Source organism: Akebia trifoliata, chromosome 10 (genome assembly GCF_017979445.1).
Source record: "Akebia trifoliata isolate Shusen 1 chromosome 10, ASM1797944v1, whole genome shotgun sequence".
In the NCBI taxonomy this organism is placed as follows: domain Eukaryota; kingdom Viridiplantae; phylum Streptophyta; class Magnoliopsida; order Ranunculales; family Lardizabalaceae; genus Akebia; species Akebia trifoliata.
Window position 1 is genome coordinate 28,353,594 of NC_141384.1, and position 19,042 is coordinate 28,372,635.

The following is a 19,042-nucleotide window of genomic DNA, read 5'->3' on the forward strand; positions in this document are numbered from 1 at the left end:
TATCAGACAGAAAATTTTGGTGGTCCATGATTTTAACATGTCAAAGAGAGAACATAATCTTTTAGATTTAAAATAGTGAATTTAGGGTATGTTTGATTGCACATGGAAAATAGGGCGGAAAATCAATTTCCATGGAAAATGACATTTTTCAAGTGTTTGATTGCACATGGAAATGGAATTCATTTTCCACCCTATTCAAAAAGTCCACTAAATCATGGATTTCACTTTCCCACCCATATGGGTGGGAAAATGAAATCCACCCATATTTTCCATCATCAATTCTTCCCTACCACCACCACCACTACTACCACCACCACCACTATCACCACCACCATCACCATTACACTAACCTCGTCGTCGTCGTCGTCACCATCGCCGTCGCCATCGGCTCCGTCTCCGACCACCTTCTATCTCTTTTCTTCTTTTTCTTCTTCTCCTTCTTCTCCATCCCTCACCTCATCCACCACCACTACCACCACGTTCTCCCCCCATCTTCCTCACTTACCTCCGTCGCCACCGTCACCGTCGTCGTTGTCGTGGCCGCCACCATTGCCGCCGTCGTGGCCGCCACCGTTGTCGCCACATCCTCCCCCCTCCCTCTTCCTCGTCATCTTCTTCTTCCTCTCCCCCTCCTATCATCTTCTTCCTCTTTCTCCTCTTCTTTTTTTTTCATATTTTTTCATGATTTTATCCATGTGAAATCAAACAATGGAATTTGATTTTCCAACCCTACCTATTTTCCACAACTAATTTTCCATGGATTTCAATTTCCATGGAAAGTGACTTTCCATGCAATCAAACATACCCTTAGATTTCAAAAATACAAAGATGGGCAGTTATATGCAGTTGGATGGTTTTAAAGGGGAAGCAATCCCCGCTCTTAAATGTTCCCAACCCCATCTTAGACCAGTAAATATGTTTTTGGGTGGGATAAAAATGTGTTATATATATATACCAATGGATGCTTGTGCCTACGCCACGGTTCATTTAGAAAATCATATTTTATTCAGAAAATTATCAAAGTGGAATAATTTACTTATAGAGAGTCATTATGTTACATATCTCGATAATTTCCATGGTAACTTGATGGTCCATTTAGTAAATTTTTTCTTACCTAATGGTCCTCAGAGTTGGATTACAACGATTGAGGGCCTTTTACAAAGAAAATGTATAGTGAATGGTAGTACATGATATCTAATTGTTTCAAGAGGCAAGGCAAGGATAAACATAATTCGAGTGTCAATTTTTATTGACACACATGGAGGGGCGAAGCCAGGATTTTCTTGTAGTGGGGGCAAATTATGATTAGTTGTATAGTCGAAGAACTTGAAGATGAATGGTTTTAAAGAAAAATTCAAAGGTTTTTTATTATAAGTTGAAGAAAAGAATATTTAGTTCATTTCCAATTAGTTAGTTAAAAATATAGGGGTGTCTCAAAGTTCTATGGGGGCAATTGCCCCCACTAACTCCGCCCCTGCACACATGTATATTTAGTAAAGCAAAAGATTGTGTGTGTGTGTGTGTGTGTGTGTGTGTGATAACTATTATAAAAGTTGGATATAATCATCTAAATGTTGATGAGATGGTCAAGACACCTCAAGAAGTGGAGGTCTTGAGTTCGAATCCCCCCTTAGTGGCCACCCATCCTAGAAGTTGCATGCGTGTGTGTGTGTGTGTGTGTGTGTGTGTGGTGTGTGTGTGTGTTTGGGGGGAGGGGGAGGGGGAGGGGGGACAACATGTGCCCCAAGAATAAGTCGAGTGCTCTAAAAAGCCCATATACCTTAATACCAAAAACAAAAGTGGATATGAAAATGTATAGGAAGAAAATAGTGAATTCTTATGAGTAAGAGAGGTCTACAAGGATGGGTTGGTTGTGAAGTATGATTGATTTAAGTGTACGAGAATGTACAAGTCAAGTTAAAAAGCTTCTACATGCACTTTCTTTTAAATCAAGTCAATGGTAATTCATCTTTGTATTGATAATGGATAAAAAAAAAAGTGAAAGATAGGTGAATGAGGGAAAGGAGAAGGGAAGAGGGTGAGGTAACCAAGGATATCTCACACGAAATTCCCAAGGAAAGTGTCACGATCCTAAATCATAGTTCAAGGCTTCATGTCATTCCAAAATGTTTTAGTGAAACATTGGGATTTTAATCAAGATTGGAACAAAACAACGAATGGTTTGAAGATTTCTCTAAATATTTCGGTCAAGATTGATTTAACCAAATTATTGTATCAAAATAAGATTTAAAACCTTGATCCCAATGAACTTGGCCCAAATATATTGGAGCGACTGTGTAGTATTTAGATATCCCCGTTGGTTGAGAGAATTCGGTTTGTGCCAAATCTCAAGGAAATACTTTAGAAGCCCTTATCGGAGTCGAAGAACATTGTTTGGGAGAGGATCATTGAATTAGAAAGAGAATATGTTTTTGGATGGAAAATTTTCGTCAAATTCTTGTATTTATGAAACCTGACTTGTGGCTAAGTAAGTACCATTCTGACTTTTCCTCTTTGGATATGGGTTAATGTGTTAGGTGACGTTAGCAAAATTTGGTGTAGCAATAGAATCTCTCTTTGGAAACATATGGGGTTTGATGGGGTTCAAAACTGAGTTTGTTTAAAAGTTATCTCATTCAAAAAAGATTAACTTACATACAACAAAATTGCGTCTGCCGGGAGTCGAACCCGGGTCTATTGCTTGGAAGGCAATTATCCTAACCGTTGGACTACAAACGCTGCTGTTGTTTCCTTTCCTTTAATTTTATTATATAAATAGTATTAGTATATAGATCTCACATCCTGTTTAGATTTATTATTATTATTATTATAACAGAGTGTCTAAACTTACAGACAACTAGGGGGAATAAAAAATCCAAGGCATATGGGTCCCTTACCCGGGCACATGCAACACACGCATAGGGTAAGTAAGGGTGCGTCCTCGCGGGTGTCCCCAAGGAAACATTGCTCATATTGGGTATCGAACTCACAACCTACAGACTCTAACCGCTTATTAGATAACGGTTAGATCTTATAATAGTAAATATCTTAACAATCACATTTCTAAAAAGTCAGAAAAAATGCCAAATGGTCCTAAAAAGAGAAAATTTTTATTGATGGTACATGGCCACAACAACAACAAAATAAATATATTGCAATTAAACTTTGATTAAAGCCTCATTTATAAGTAGTAGGGAGAGATGCCAACTAAACTAAGTTGGTAAGGTGTGTGAAGTGTTGATCCTACAATTTGGTAAGGTAATAAGAAATTTAGTAGACCCAACTCTAATATGATTCGTTGTTTAAAACCCAGACCGACTGATACGATATGTATTATTCTGGATCCAATCAATTTCAATTTGAAAAAGTAATAAATCCAAATCATCCTAATTCAATCTGATTTGATTTAATAAAATATAATATACAACATATATCCAAATAAACTATAAATTATACATATACATCATTTATGTATTTAAAACCCTTTTTTTTTTTTTATTATCGGGTATCCTATAAATAACGGATCGAACCATATCTTGGCTTTTACCAAAATCAATAGACCATGGCCTTGTCCAAAGACTAGTCCCGGGGAACCTGCAACACCCGCACATCACACACACTAATAAGTGAGGTTGCATTCTTGCGAGTGGCCCCTAAGGAATTAATGCTTATACTGGGTATCGAACTCACTATTTAAAACGTATTAAATCAAGTCCTTCTCAAAACCCAAATCCTTGATTCAGCCTATAATTATTAGATCAGATTTCGGGTCTAATTAGATTCATTGGCAACCCTAATTTCTTCACAAGTGAGTATAATTTTGGGCATTTTTAGAAACACTCTGATGTAAAATTGGTGCTATTAGGATTACCCCTTTGAAAAGTGCAAGATTATATTCACCCCCTTAATCATAAGTCAACATTGTGTTTTCTTGATGATTTAATGATGAAATTTTTATTTTTATTTTTTTTAATTATTTTTAAATACTTAAATTACTAGATCAAATTTTCACTGTTAAATCATCAAAGGGTATCCTTAATATCACCAGTTTTACAGCAGGTGTTTCTAAAATACCCTATAATTTTCTACTATATTGGATACTAAGGGCTGTTTTGGTCATTTGATCTTAAAAAGACCAGATTGCCCATCAAACACCAAGAAGATAAGGTCACCTTAAACACTTAAAATCTTCCCAACCTCATATTTTTTTTCATCCAATTTCATAATTCATGCTTTACATTCCTCCCCCCAATGACTTCAAGTTGGCTCTTGTTCCAAACCAACTTCTCTCATTTTTCCTCCTCACACTCAAAATAAATAAACTAAACCACACCAGATGGGTTCCAAGATAAACTCCTCAAGTCTTCCACTTCTCTCCAAATTGTCCAAAAAACCACCCAACATTCCCTTTTCATCCTTCCCAATCCAATCAAAACTAAAAATCAATCCTATAACCTTCTCTTCTTATAATCAATATCAACAACAACCAATCACCACCACCACTCAAACTCAATTGCCAAAAACTGATCTTTATAGTGTGAAATTCAAGACTCTCAAGGCTTGCAAGCTTGGTATCTCTAGATATCCCGATTTCATATACAACGCCGAAGGAGGAACGGGGACAGGGATCGGTACAAAGATCGATGCCAACCTCCCCAACCAAATTTCAGTCTCGTTTGATCTACAAGCACTATACATTCCACCATTGACAAGTGCAAGTACTAGATTCTTGGGATTGCCATTACCACCATTTTTAAAGATTGATATAGTCCCAGAGCTATTTCAAGGGACCATTGATGAAGAAACTGGAAAGGTAAGACTTTATCACTCTCTACTTGTACTTCTCTTGATTTTGGAAATAGATCCTACAAAGTGTTGCATATATGTGTCATATTTTTAATGAAATATGGTAATGACCTTGGCATCATCCACAACCATATTTCTTTCATAAAAGTGATATCTTAATCTCATATTTTTAGTGAAAAAAAAGAATGAATTTTATTGTCATTGTAGAGGATACCATCAATTTTAAAAAGTAATGAGTAAAAATATTGTTGGGAAAACTGCATTATAAGTATGGTGCAACCTGGTTGGATTTGCGGTCAAATTGGAACCAAATCGACATAGATCGATTCCACTAAAAAAAAACAGATCAGAACCGAATTCCATTGAAACCAAATCAACCCAAACCAAACTAAAGTTAGTTCGGTTCGGTTTTATGGGTTGCAAATATTTTATAAATTGTAAATTTTTTTTTAATAAAAAAAATAAACATATAATAAACATAAAGTTTCACACAATAAATCACTAATCTATCCATAAAAAATCATAAATTTATCCATAAAAAAGCACTAATATATGTCCTAACTCTTAAAATAATTCATAATTATTATTATATACATATATATTTATTTATTGGATAGAGGTTCGATTCTCGATTTGGTTCGGTTCTATATAAGTTTGATCCGAGAGCAAAACCAAATTGATTGGTTCTCTGTTTTCGTAACCTAGAACCAAACCACAACTTGTTCCAAACCGAACCAAACTACCCCAAAGCTATTGGTTTGGTTCAATTCTCGGTTTGAACCAAACTAAGTTGCACCCCTTTTTTTAAGTTCTATTAGGAAACACATAATGGGCATTTGATGGAAAGGCATTATACTACAAGTAATTTAGTGTTAATTATAATGGCCAAAGGTAACATTGGTCGGGTCAGGTCAAGTCAGGTCATGTTTCATAATGGTATTATGAAAATTTATCAAACCCAACACATTTATTAAATAGGTAACCTAATCAAATCATGAACCTTTTAGTAAAATTCTAATCTTAATTGAAAAAAATAAAATATCATTACTAAAAATAAAGTCACTCAACCACAAACAAATATCTACCAACATAAATTAAGTATCAAAAAACATAAATTAAATTTCATCACCAAAAATGTATCACAACCAATTAAGGGATGAGAAAAGAAGAAAAAGATAATGGGTAATTATTTGAAAAATATCATAAAACACTCTCTATATTTTATAAAATGTGAAAAAATTTATTACGAAAAAATTAAACAAAATTCTAGTAAAAAAAAAATTGGATAATTTAAATAACCCTTAAATAATTATTGATATTTGAGATATCTCCTATTTTTCATTATTTAAAATAACACGTTAAATGACAGAATAATTAAACGTGTCAAATCGAGTTAAAGAGCATTTCTCACCTTGGTAAGAACCTAATAGAACTTATATGGAGAAGAAGAAATAAGAGGGATATGGTCGTAATGGTTACCCCAAGCCCAAACACCATATTACTATTTTCCTTGCTTGTTTGCTGTGTGATAAAAAAAACTCGGTGTGGCAATATAAATTTTCTTATCTTTAAATCATCGTTGTGATCAACACTGGTGGTGATTACTTGTTTCTAATGCAGGTTGATCTTGAATTCAAGGCCAAGTTTTTGTTTTCGGTTGGTAGTGTTTATAAAGCTCCAGCACTGGTTGTGGAGACAATGTTGACGTCAGAGGAGTCAAAGGGAACAATGAGAAAAGGAAGAGGGGAGAGGTTGGATAAGGAGGGAAAGTGTAGGTTGGTCGGGGTGGCAATAGTAGATCCTATTGATGATGTTTTCATGAATTTATTCCTTGGCCTTCCTACTGAATGCCTTGCTGACTTAAATGCTACAATCCACATCTCTGGTTCTTAGTTTAAGGTCCCAAAACACAATCTCTACTACTGTAAAAGAAGAAGAAAAATACTAGTCTTTCTGTCCTTTCTTCATGAAAAAATGAAAACCCACATATATAGAGTTTATCAACAAAGCTTACGATGAGTTGCTCTTCACCAAAGCAAATTGCATAATGCCTATTCAACAAGGGGTTATTTACTATCATTAGGTTTATTGGTGGATTGTTATGGGTATGGTGCAAAATGCATAGGTGTCACATGTACCTTATATGGAGTCACTATGAATAAGGTGGTGACGCTGTTGAAATATCCCATGGACTGTAATATTTCAAGAAGACATTGCAAAATATAAAAATTATGGAATAAATGTATAAATACAGTAAAACTACATGAAGAGAGATTTTTTACTCAAAGAAAAGTTGATTCAAGATTTTACAGAATCTTGGATGACCAATCGCCCGAAACCTAACAAGAGTGATTTTGTAAATTGGGGATGCCTCAATACATATGGGTTCATGTCATTGGTTCGTCTAAGATTCTGTGAAATTCCAAACTGAATTTTCTGGAAGCAAATTCTTTTTTTTTTTTCTTCCTACGGAACCCTTACCGAGTAACAGACAATGTTATCCAGACATGGCACAGATGCCAAGTGACAACATGTCATCACTTAAGTTAAATCATATGCGTGGAGGAATTTCACATGATACTTTACATGGTTTTTCTAGAAAAGCAATCTCACAGAAAAAAAAAATGTAAAAATGAGATGGAAGATGTCAAATGATGTTCTTTTGTACATGTCCTGAAGTGCCGGACCAAGTTGACGAGTTTTCAATATACCCCATGCAACAAAGTGCGGGGAATGGCACCACATGCAGGCAGCACCTGCTCAGAGCCTCAGTTTCTGCCCCACCTGCAACCACTTCGACATTGTATATTATGAACAAATCAAAATATAATTTTATTTATTTATTTTGCTTGCAAGCAAAATTAGTGGCCAGTTATTAGTAGGCGAAGATGGGTTTTGAACCCAAGTCGTCGTACCAATTGGCACTCACAAACTTTAACTAACTAGGCAAGCCGACACCTTCAAATGAATAAAAATATATAATTGCACAGGCCAACAAGTGCATTTAAGTTTAACTATTTCATTTTGAGTATGGCAGATAAGATTTCATACTCATAGCCTTCCATGATTGACATGTACAGATAACACCTAGTAGTATAATAATAAAAAAACATTGGCAGAGAGACATTCCGAATAATTATAGGGAAGAAATGCAGAAGCTTTAACACCAGATTTCATAATAAATAATAATTATGAATTCATTTCATTCCCCTCTACTATTGTACAAGTGCCGTAAGTACAGCAGCCTCAATATAACAATGAACCAAAATATAAATAGTATCCTTCTTTCTTGTGTTTAGAACCCCAACATAGACGCTCATTTCCTACCAATCTACACTTCAAAAAATTGAGACGAAAATATTACCAAACATATTTATTGCATTATTAGTTTTTTTTGTTTGTTTGTTTGTTCTCTCTTCCAAGCGGGCTCTGACCCAAATCCTTGTCACAATGTTGCAGTTGTAGAAATAAATTTATTGGCAGAGATTTTCAAGCTGCTGGAGCATATTCTTGCATAGCTGATGCCAGTTTATTCCTCTCCTCCTCTGTTTTTGTCCTTATTAAGTAGGTACGTGCCACAACACTATCATTTTTGCCACCATCATTTCCATTAGAATCACCCTGTTACAGTTGGAAGAAACAACCCATTGTAAAGGAAAACAGAAAAGGTACCAATAGAATACTAGCATCAAGACAGGAAGACCAGAAGATATAATTTATGATTTCAAGCCATCAAAACTAATGGACAAAATATAGGGTATTTTAGAAATATCACCCTGTTAAATTGGTGATATTAGGCTTACCCCTTGCAAAATGCAAGATTAGGTTTACCCTCCTTGACCGTAAGTCCACACTGTGTTTTCTTGATAATTTATGGTGAAACTTTGATATTTTTCAAAATGTCTGCCAGTACTTGAATCACTAAATCAAAATTTGGAAGAAAAAAACAAAACAAAACAAAGTTTCACTGTTAAATCATAAAAATAAAAAGAGTTGTGATAATATGACTCGCCGGGTGGCATGCTCAAATGACTCCATGGCATGACAAGTTCCTGTACACCTCAGGATGCACGGTTCCATTGGGATACACTTTTTTTATGGGGAAGTGCAATCATGTATCTCAAGGCGTACAGATCTACGATACTCGAACTTGTCCATGTCATGGAGTCATTTGATTATGCCACCTGGCAAGTCATATTATCAGGACTCAAATAAAAAAGCGATGTTGACCTACAGTCAAGGGGGGTAAACCCAATCTAGAATTTTGCAAAGGGGTAAACCTAGTATGACAAATTTAACAGGGGGGTGTTTCAAATATACCCCAAAATATATTGTGAATGGTCCATAGAGATTCCATAGATTGGCTGGGTGCAATCATCAAATAGAATCAAACTATTGGAACCTAAAGATCTTTGGGGACAAAATGCTGGCTCAGAGAAGCCCTTCATTTGTGCCACATGTACAACGGAGGTAGGATGGTTCTTACGGTTTCCCATCTTGGCATGATTATTCTTTTAATGCTATTTGTAAAAATTTGGTACAGAAATCAGTAAATACAACAATACGAGATCAAGTTAAAAAATCAATTTTAAATTGAAAAGTTGACACCAAGAAATGACTATACAAGTCAGACTTGACTTGGCCACTGATAGGCATGAAAATATTCAGGTTCAAGATGTATTACCGAAGTATGGAATATTGCAGCAATAGCATTCTTGAGTAAATTAGTTTTGATGCCTGGATATATCTGAGCATTGAGCAAAACTTTGCCAACCTGCACATAAGTAGACAACAAGAAGTGAACCAGCTTTCCCAAGACACTGCAAAGTGAAGAATTATAAAATGTATTGCTACACTGTAAGATCAATAACCATCTTTTTCATTTACTAGAGTTTGCCCGTGGCTAAGGCACCGTTATCATCTTTGGGGTTAAGGGAGTAAAAGAGGAAGCCAAAAGGGGTAGAAGGGTTAAAGGCAATAAAGTTTGAGGGGGAATTATTGGAAAAGGGGGAAAAGAGGAAAGAGAACAAAGTTGGAGAGCTATTATTAGAAAGGGGGTAGAAAAGAAAAAACAATAAAGTTGAAGAGGAATTCTTGGAAAGGGAGGAGAGAAAAAGGGAATAAAATTAAAATTATTCCTCAAAATCATACAAGATGGAATCTTCTTGATGGGGAATAAACATTGGGGTAAGACAACCGTTGAGTTTACTATATAGATTTATTTATTAATTTTTAGAAGCCAACTTAACCACCATTGTTGGAAGCAGAAGCAATTAAGAAAAAGAAACATACATCATTTCGGACTACTATTACTGGTTTGGATTCTTTGGTAGCTTTGCTAACACCTTCTCTGCATTTGATGGTAAGCTGACCAGTGCCTTTGTCTTTCCAAGCATCTTTATCAACAGGGTCAGTTGACTGTATATATTAAAAGAAAAAGGTTATGAACCAACCGTTGAAAAGAAATTACAATTTTGCATCGATAACAAGCTATACAGGCAGAACAATATAGTCTGTGAAAATCAAAATATATGATATTAAAAATAGCAACTGGGGACTCAACCAACAATTGTTAAGAGTCCAAGGCCTAGATAGATGTGAATGGTGAAATAGGGGACGGAAATTTAATGAAGCTCCGATATAGGGTTTAGAAGTTCAGATCTGGGGTTTGGAAGTCCTACATCAATAGGATCTATGTTGCCGAGTTCAAATACTTGGGATAAGGCAATGTTAATGATGATAATGATTCATGAGGATTAGGATTTGGTTTCCAGTGCTTAAAATACTGAAAATTATAGCATGGCTCAACTTGGATGGCATGTTATTTGTATGATCAAAGATCGGAATCTCAGTTAATAATTGTCAATTATTCTATGCATGAAAACATTGTAACAAGTAATGAAAAATATAATGACACTAAAACTTAATTACACTCAATCATATTCATGGTCAATTTTTTTAAATCCTAATTTAAACTCTGAATCATGCCATTTAAATCAAATCTTAAAAGGTTTCAATCAAATCTTTATATAACTAAAAACAGAGGTCGAGATGCCGACCACAATTACAAAGGGAGGCAAAAGCAAAAAACTTACAGGGAACATAAGGAGTCCCACTTCAATACAAACTCCTCAAAGAAAAAATACGAATTTTATTTGAAACTCAGGATTTAGTAAAATTCACAACTTGAATCTACCAATTCTCTCGAATAAAGTTAAATATTGAAATGGGAACTATGTTCTGACCCCAATAATGGGCACAAGGTGTAGAAATAATAATTTTCTCATGATCTGCTATTTTCTAACTTGTAACAATTCTTTGTTTGCTTTAACATAAAAAAATAGAAATAGTGTATTGTAGTGACTCTTGCTGTCAATACTATAAGTTTCATCGCATTAGGCATGATATATGTGACAAAAAAATGATACTAAGTTTTTGTAAAACATATAGAATATTTATAAAAAACGCATCCATGCTAGTCCCTGGAATTTGGAAAAAGATAAGTCATTTAATCCATCAGTTTCCATTTTTTGGAACGGAAAGGTAAGTTCATTCAAGGGTTTCAATAAAAAAATATTTTTGGTGAGGCTGTATTCTCTTATCAGTGTTCATTTTTGGAATGGAAAACTAAAGTCATTCTAAATAAATAAAAATTGTTTTGATGAGGCTGTATGGAATCGATGAATACAAGCACATCCAATTATATTCTTCAAAACTGTCGTCATTGATGGGAAGAATTTACATTTGAAACTTAGGTAACATTATTGCATGTTTATCTCCACCTGTCTGACTTCAACGAAAATGACCATCCAGAACTTCGTGGATAATGAAAGTTCAAATGTGTGTTTATCTGTATTATCCAATAAAGTGTTGTTCCTTCCCCCACACGAACCTAGTTCCCTCACCATCCATTGTCTTCCTTCTAAAACTTTCCATCTCAAAACATGTATCCCATGAGATAACAAAAGAATTTGGAGAGTAGTCAATTTTTCACATGGGAATAAGCAGTGGAAACAATATTTTTATAACTGTTGACAGGATCCATTTTGAGAGGTATGCATAAAGAGTTTGAGATGTCGTTTAATCTTAACTCAGTGGTAGTAACTCCAACCTTCCACAGGACTACTTGCTAGTTGAGTAACTTAGCTCTCTTGCTAGGAAAAATACAAACTACTACCAAACCTAGGTTACTTCCAAGCAAAGTATTCCATTGTTTAACTCAATGCAAATAAGCAAAATAATACTAGAAAGACCTGAATTCAACATATAATTGAATACCTTTACATAAAGCTTGCATTTGACTTCATGTACCACAATGATACCCTTCTCTTCAGTCTTCTTCACAGATGGGCTGCTAGGCTGCTGCAAGTCATCTTCTGGTCATCCATTATAAGAAGATTCAGTACCTAAATGATGATAGGCTCTATAGCCATACACTTTTTTCATATCTTTTGATTAAAAATTTCATAATTTTTGTAATGATAGGTAAATGCTTGGTTAGTATAGGAATAATGTTAATTGGTAATAATTAGCATAAGAAGTATAGGTTCAAGGGGTTTGAACCTAGGACCTGGGAACAACCTCCACAAGTCTTACCACTTAGCTAAGTGGGACTTCTTTAAAAAAATAAAAATAAAAAATCGTAATTTCATCAAACCAATTAGGCTTGAATGGTTCTGGCTGTATAATTACCAGGGAGGCATCTCATCTATTGAAGAAATGCTCAAACTTGTATTTGATCACTCATTCCCCTAACTTGGTTGAAACAAAAGCCAGTTAAAAAAAATAAAGACGATTAAAAAGATTAAATTGGGTCATATAAAAGCTCTATTCCTTTGTTCAATAGTAGTCATACCACTTCCTTTTACTAAGAACAAAAGAAAATCATTACATCTAATAATTTAAACAGCCGAGTTTTTATTATGGGTAAGCTGGTTTTGAACCCACAACCTCAAAGTTGCTTAAACAGCTAAGTTTCGCACTTTAGCAGGAAAAAAAAAAATCAAACAATCGTTTGAATGGTGCTAAGAGATTGGTTTTAACAGTAGAACATCGAATGAATATGGGTTTTCTGCTTCCTTGGAAAATGTTTTGGTTGCTCCAAACCACCAAAATTGTCAGGCGGCATAAAGATTTAGAACTTGAAGGTGAATTCACTATCTTTCATGACTCATTATGGGATTTATACTTAGTCAAACCAACAAAGAGAAGGCGGCCTACACCTTAAACCATCTAACACATTAATAAAACCTGCTCAAATTTCTAGCCAGGTTAAGGAAAAAATGAATCCACATATAAACACTTCAGATGACTCTGCATTATAAATTGATTTTGTGCCCAATTTGTCTCTACATGATTAAGTATATTTTTTGGGTGATTGGCCAAATAAATTAAAATAAAAAGTATATTGTTTGGGACAAGTTAAGTATAGAATACACAAACAGAGTACAGTTGAAAATTACATGATAGCTTGTTTGCATAATATGAGCAAAGGCAACAGGTACAAAATTATTTTCCAATGAAATAGCACTTGTAGCAGTTTTCATCAATTTCTAATATCTAGAAAAAAAAAAGAGACCAGTTTCTTTTCTTACCACCATCTGGATCGTCTGAAGCTTCACGATTTATTGGAGCTGGACTTTGACTTCCTAAGAAAGAAAGGGAAAGGCAGGTGTTTAATATCCTTGAGCAAAGTAAATGTGCATCAAATTCAGTCTGTGATTTCCTAACCTTGTTTTTTAATAGTTTCCTAACCTTTTAAAGCAATTTTCTGAATATAAGTTTACTTATATATAACTTTTTTTCATTTCTTTTGGGGTATTGGCATAACAAGTGTACTGAAGCTCATGCGTAGATTCCCTATGCCCACTGTAACACTAATAAGAATGTTCCTATTAAGTTATAAAAATGGCACCTACCAAACATGACTGGTGTTGAACTTTTGGAGAGTATACTGGAGCCCCATGAACTTGCAAAGCTAGCAGTTGAACCCACTTGAGCAAACACACTTTTGTCAGGAAGTTGAAATTTTATTTCATTGTTCTTGGTTTCAGGTACCAATTTATTCTCAGTGCTATGTGATCCAATAGTAGATGCACTATCTACTTTTGAAGCATTTGCTTTGAGGTAGTCAACAACGTCACTGAATTTATCCTACAACATGAGAGCAAATGTAAAGACAAAAATCTTTTACATGAAAATTAGAGAAGGAAAACTATAAAGTGAAATAAAATTGTAGCATGCAACAAAATTGAAGTCACAAACAAAAATAACTGAGTATCAAAATAATTCAACAATTTGGTATAACTCTTTGACCCTCTATTTGTTGTTAAAAAACTCTTTGAAAATTTTAGCGCAACTTTTAAACCAGACTTGAATTCATTTGCAATTTAGGGCCTGCTTTTTTTTAATCGAACAGCCAGCTTTTAATGAGTTAAGTAACTCGAAGCCGGCGGGAATCAAGCCCAAGTCTATGGTATCATCACTCAAAGAATTTACCAACTATGCTAGCTGGCATCTGCCAATTTAGGCCTTGTATGGTATGCTGTAAAATGCAAAGCTTTGCCATTACGATGTTTTACAAAGCACTTCTTGACAAGTGCTTGGTAGTAAAAAACCCCACAAAATTTTGTGCGTGCTTGGTTGAGAAAAAAATTGTAAATAATTTTTTTACTAAATTATTTAAAAATAAATAAAAAATACAACTTTACTAGCCATGGGATCCACCCACCCACAAATGAACCTATTGCATTTATTTCAACCACAAAAGATTATATCTAGTAGTTAAAACAATCGATAACGTAACCAAATCATCATACCTAGTGGTGGGTCCCACATGGATGCCTTTTGGTAAAACTTATTCCACAAGGAGTTTAACATGACCAACAGATTCTGGAATTGGAGATGTGCGAGAGAAGTAATATCTAATATGATCAAGTCATCCTCCAACAAGGATGTGTATACATGTGTCCTGCTTAGTTCAACATGCTTAGTCCTAGCTTGGCCCAACAAGGTTGAGCCACACACATTTTCATGTTATGAAATGTGTCAAGTGATAAATCCATCATATATGCCTTGTCCCCAACTAGTATGGATTCACAACATGAGGAAAAAAAAAAAAAAGAACTCCCTCTCAAAGTTGTTGTTATCAATGTTTTCAAAGGCTTGTCTCAAAGACAGGTTCTCATAAAATGCATTGAGAGTTTAAGGAAATGCCCTGTTTTCCTCCAAAATCCTTATGCCTTTATGGATGCACGCTCCTTTTGGTGCCATGAGGAAATGCCCTGTTTTCTTCTATTGAGATTTTTCCAATTTTTTCTTTTATTAGAATTTTCATTATTTATTTATTTGTACATTTAATTATTTGTCAGTTTAAATAAATGCCTGCTCGTAAAGCTTACACCTCAAGGCTTCATGCCTTGGAATTTTTAAAAGTAATGGTTGTCATTGGTTATTGTACATGCCCAAACCATCTCAATTGGCTTTTCTTTATTTAATCTCCTATCGGGGTCGTTCTTAGATTCCACCTGAATATGTTTATGTCTAGAAGAACTTCTCCTTGTAAGAAAGACAGCCACCTCTGACATGATACCTTTTTATTTTTTGATGGGTAAGCTGGACTTGAACCCACAACCTCAAAGTTGTTTTGCAATGTGTCAAACCAACCGAGCTATGGGTCTAAGCCCGACATGATACCTTTGAGAAGCTGAAAACAGCGACGCACCCATTTATATAGTATAATATATTAACAATATTTCAATTATTTAACTCAAAAGAATTCCAAGGACAAAACAATAACTATAAGAAAAGTACACACCATAAATTAATAAAAGTTGATTTTTAATATCAAAATATGATTTTAACAACTTAATAGTTCAGTTTATGGAGGATACATTGCACCAACCCTTTTTCAAAACTCATTTTTTAGTTCAAATACAGAAAATAAAGGGAGACCTGACCATAAATGTGGTAGTGTTAGGTTGAGTCCAGATGTTGGTAAATCTTCAACACAAACAAAAATCTACCTCTTATGTTTTACCTAACAGCATAAGCTAGAAGGAAATGAGATATAACTGAATCCCTCGCACCTAACCTTAGCTCCAACTTCAATTTCTTGACAAAATTGACCAAAAATGATCTTAACAATAAGGGTATCAAAGATCAAAGCTCACCTAGATGGACAACAAGGATAGTAAAAGAGAAGCAAACTAATAAAATAAAATCTAAGATTATGCATTCGAATGACTAAAATAATCTGACTTCCTTTTGAAGATAAAAATGAAGACAAATACCAATTACTATAAGTGCAACGATATCACCCTATGAAGATGAGAAAATTAAGATTATTCATTTAAACATAATCAACTTTTTTTTTCTTTAGTCCATTCGCTTGATGGATGCCCTGGAACCTACTGCTCAACTAAGTTCCAAGGGAGATTTCTCATCTAGGAATTTTGTAACACTAGGAAGCAATGGAGACAATGAAATATGGATGGGGTCCATGAATAGAATATAATCTTATTTTATTTTTGACAGGCAAAAGCATTGTATTGATAAAGTGGTCGAGGTGACCAACAGTACCAGCATGAATAAAATCAATAAAATATTTTTTTTTTCATATACACATTCGTCTTACATATGAGTTATGTGTACAAATAAAATTAGCCTTAGTCATAAGTTGATTCAATAAGCGGAGGTCCTGAGTTCGATTCCTCCACCCCCAACACATTGGTGGTCACCCCCTGGGATTTATCCCAGTAGACCTAGTATGTTTGGAAAGGGTGACATGCTGCCCCATGGGGTGCTCTAAAAAGCTCGTGTCGCCAAGGTGTGAAATAAGTAGATTCAAGATGTGAAATAAGTTTCAAGAGAATCATAGGCATTTTACAACAACAAAAAAAAAAGTAGGCATTTTACATAACAAAAATATTTAGAACTATGGCAAATATGAGCTTCCAAACTACTTAAGATTGGTTGAAGGTCTACCATAATGTTTGAAGCATGAGATAGATAGTCTTGGACACCATCTTCCCAAAGCTCATCTGGGTGATTTTGTAGCTGTGATTGCACCCAACTGCTCACATAGAATAAAGGTTTTTAAGTTGCAAGGTGTGTAAGAGACAGGATTGTAGAATGTAGGAAAATACATCTTAAGAGGAAAAAAACTGAAAGAAAAGTAAAATAAATAAAATAAAGATTGACAAATGAATAGAACAACTCGGCCAGTTGTAGACCTCAGGGAAAAACCTACTATATCAAAATAACAGCTGTTGTACAATACCCCACAACCGAGGAGATTTGGAGTGCCCCACCATGTAACCTTTTTTTTTTTCTCCTATGACTTTAACATCAAACTTAACTATAATAAGAGAGAAAATTAAAGTAACGACTTATATTTCTCCATTCCCTAGTAACTTCTAGCGAGCAACAACTGAAACATAACTACTTAGATTAATGACAAAATGTACATTGTAACAAAAACGGAAATATGGACCTTGCGAATTGGGTGTTGAGAGCTCTCACATGCTGACACGATGATTCAGCACGATGAACATCTAATGGAAGCCGTTCGGCCACCCGTGATGGTTCTGCCCTGTGAACATCAAAAGGGGATGCTGCCATTATTCTCTTACTCCGGAACTGCACCATAAATAAACACAAAAAAATCTTTACAAGTCCACTAACAACCAAATTATAAGAATTACAAGTGGTTCTTAAACCAGCTACCTAAATCGATAGATTTTTGCAAACTAAACAAAATTTTGAGTTACAAACTACCTAAAAGCGGTTCAACCACAGTTTTAAATCTCGTCCGAGGCTCAGATGACTTGCCCAAGTTATCTCAGTATCGTTCGGCAACAAGACAGATTTACATGGCATCTCAGATTTCACACCGTCTCTTGAGATAAACGAGATGACTCGGATGGCATTTTGAGAATCTCAGCCAAGTCAACAGGGATTTTGCATATTTTGATCAAAATAATTTTTTTTATAAATAGAATTTAAATGTTTATTATATATAAAACAAGATTTTATGACTAAAAATCTTCTAAATCTATCTTATTCTATAATTAAAAATGATATTTATTAATAAATCATTTTAAACTGATTGATCTCATCCAAGACAAGATGACTTGTTCGATTCAACTTGGTCTCATCCATGGACGAGACAAGACATCAAACCAAGTTCTGTGACAATAAGTTCAACCGATTTCTCAAAAAGGGTATCATCAGCTGTATTTGGGATTCTTCCGTTAGTTATCAATTTCTTAGTTGTCAAAAAGTTTGTCCAAAAATGGATTTTTTGAGCCCTAAAGAACACAATTCCATGCGCATTACAGAAAAATCCAGTTTATTATAACGTTTGTCTCCACAAAAAAAGCTGCTTTTCGTTTCTAAATACCTAAGGGTCTGTTTATTACGGCTTTTTTCAGCAGCTTTTTGGGCTTTGAGAAGAAAAAGCCAGAAAAAACACGTTTGTTGGTAACGGCTTCTGCTTCAACAGCTTTTGCAGGAAGCCCAAAACTGCATTTTTGAGAAGCCTTGTTGGGGCTACTTTCGAGCGAGAGCCACTAATAGAAGCCAACACCAAAAAAACGTATGTCATTTTACCCCCCATTCTTCTTAACTGATCGATTAAACAACAAAATCAATTCGACCTCTCTCTACTACTGCTTTTTCGTCAGTTTCTATAACAAACAAGATTCTCCTGGAAGCAGCTTCCCAGCTCTGAGCTTCTGCTTCTCTTAGACACAGAATCCTGAAGCAGAAGCTGGAATCTGTAACAAACAGACCCTAAATTTTTCACATTTTCGACCTAAACAGATTCACAGATACAAAGATTGTGTAAAACTAATAAGATTATAGATTTTTAACTAGAAAAAACAGAAGAACACAGAACAATTGAACAAAACATGAACAGAAGAATGAAGCTTTAAAAGAAATTAGGGTTAGAATGAAAATCGAAAGAAAGAAGATTACAGCGGAGTCGTTGTTGTCGGGGTTAGAGTCCGATTGGGCGAAACGCTTTGTTCCCTTCATTGTTGTTCGATTGAAGCTCTGTGTGTGTTTTAAGGGTTTCAAAAATGGCGAATCGTGATTCGTGATTCGTGACTCGTGAGAGATTATAAAGGGACGAGGAAAAGCTGAGGGTTTTTTCGAATTTGCTTTCAGTTCGTCCTTTTCAAAACTAGCATAATTCAAATATGCCCCTTCATATTTGGGTAAATATTTGAGA

General features: G+C 34.8%; 2 protein-coding genes and 1 non-coding gene across 6 annotated transcripts; 1 reads left to right on the forward strand and 2 right to left on the reverse strand.

Annotated features, from left to right (window-relative positions):
* Positions 1 to 2,667: 2,667 nt before the first annotated feature.
* On the reverse strand, positions 2,668 to 2,739 carry TRNAG-UCC (transfer RNA glycine (anticodon UCC)). Its single transcript has one exon. It is a non-coding gene; the product is annotated as a tRNA-Gly (tRNA).
* Positions 2,740 to 4,221: 1,482 nt separating this feature from the next.
* On the forward strand, positions 4,222 to 7,068 carry LOC147393604 (ATP-dependent Clp protease ATP-binding subunit). Its single transcript, XM_086456544.1, has 2 exons — positions 4,222 to 4,813; positions 6,427 to 7,068. Exons 1-2 carry the CDS (start codon positions 4,337 to 4,339, stop codon positions 6,697 to 6,699), a joined length of 750 nt encoding a protein of 249 aa, XP_086312670.1. The 5' UTR covers positions 4,222 to 4,336; the 3' UTR covers positions 6,700 to 7,068.
* Positions 7,069 to 7,960: 892 nt separating this feature from the next.
* LOC147393605 (Pleckstrin homology (PH) domain superfamily protein) lies at positions 7,961 to 18,954 on the reverse strand. 4 transcript variants are annotated; one of them, XM_086456542.1, is made up of 10 exons: positions 18,787 to 18,931; positions 17,584 to 18,584; positions 17,300 to 17,445; positions 16,792 to 16,879; positions 13,725 to 13,959; positions 13,401 to 13,454; positions 12,085 to 12,182; positions 10,099 to 10,224; positions 9,491 to 9,580; positions 7,961 to 8,427 (listed from the first exon to the last, which is right to left on the reverse strand). In XM_086456542.1, exons 3-10 carry the CDS (start codon positions 17,425 to 17,427, stop codon positions 8,296 to 8,298), a joined length of 951 nt encoding a protein of 316 aa, XP_086312668.1. In that variant the 5' UTR covers positions 17,428 to 17,445; positions 17,584 to 18,584; positions 18,787 to 18,931; the 3' UTR covers positions 7,961 to 8,295. The 4 variants fall into 4 exon arrangements, with proteins under 4 accessions (XP_086312668.1, XP_086312667.1, XP_086312666.1 ...); XM_086456541.1 differs by lacking the exon at positions 17,584 to 18,584 and having other exon boundaries at positions 12,085 to 12,179; positions 18,787 to 18,953; XM_086456540.1 differs by lacking the exon at positions 17,584 to 18,584 and having other exon boundaries at positions 18,787 to 18,952.
* Positions 18,955 to 19,042: the final 88 nt, after the last annotated feature.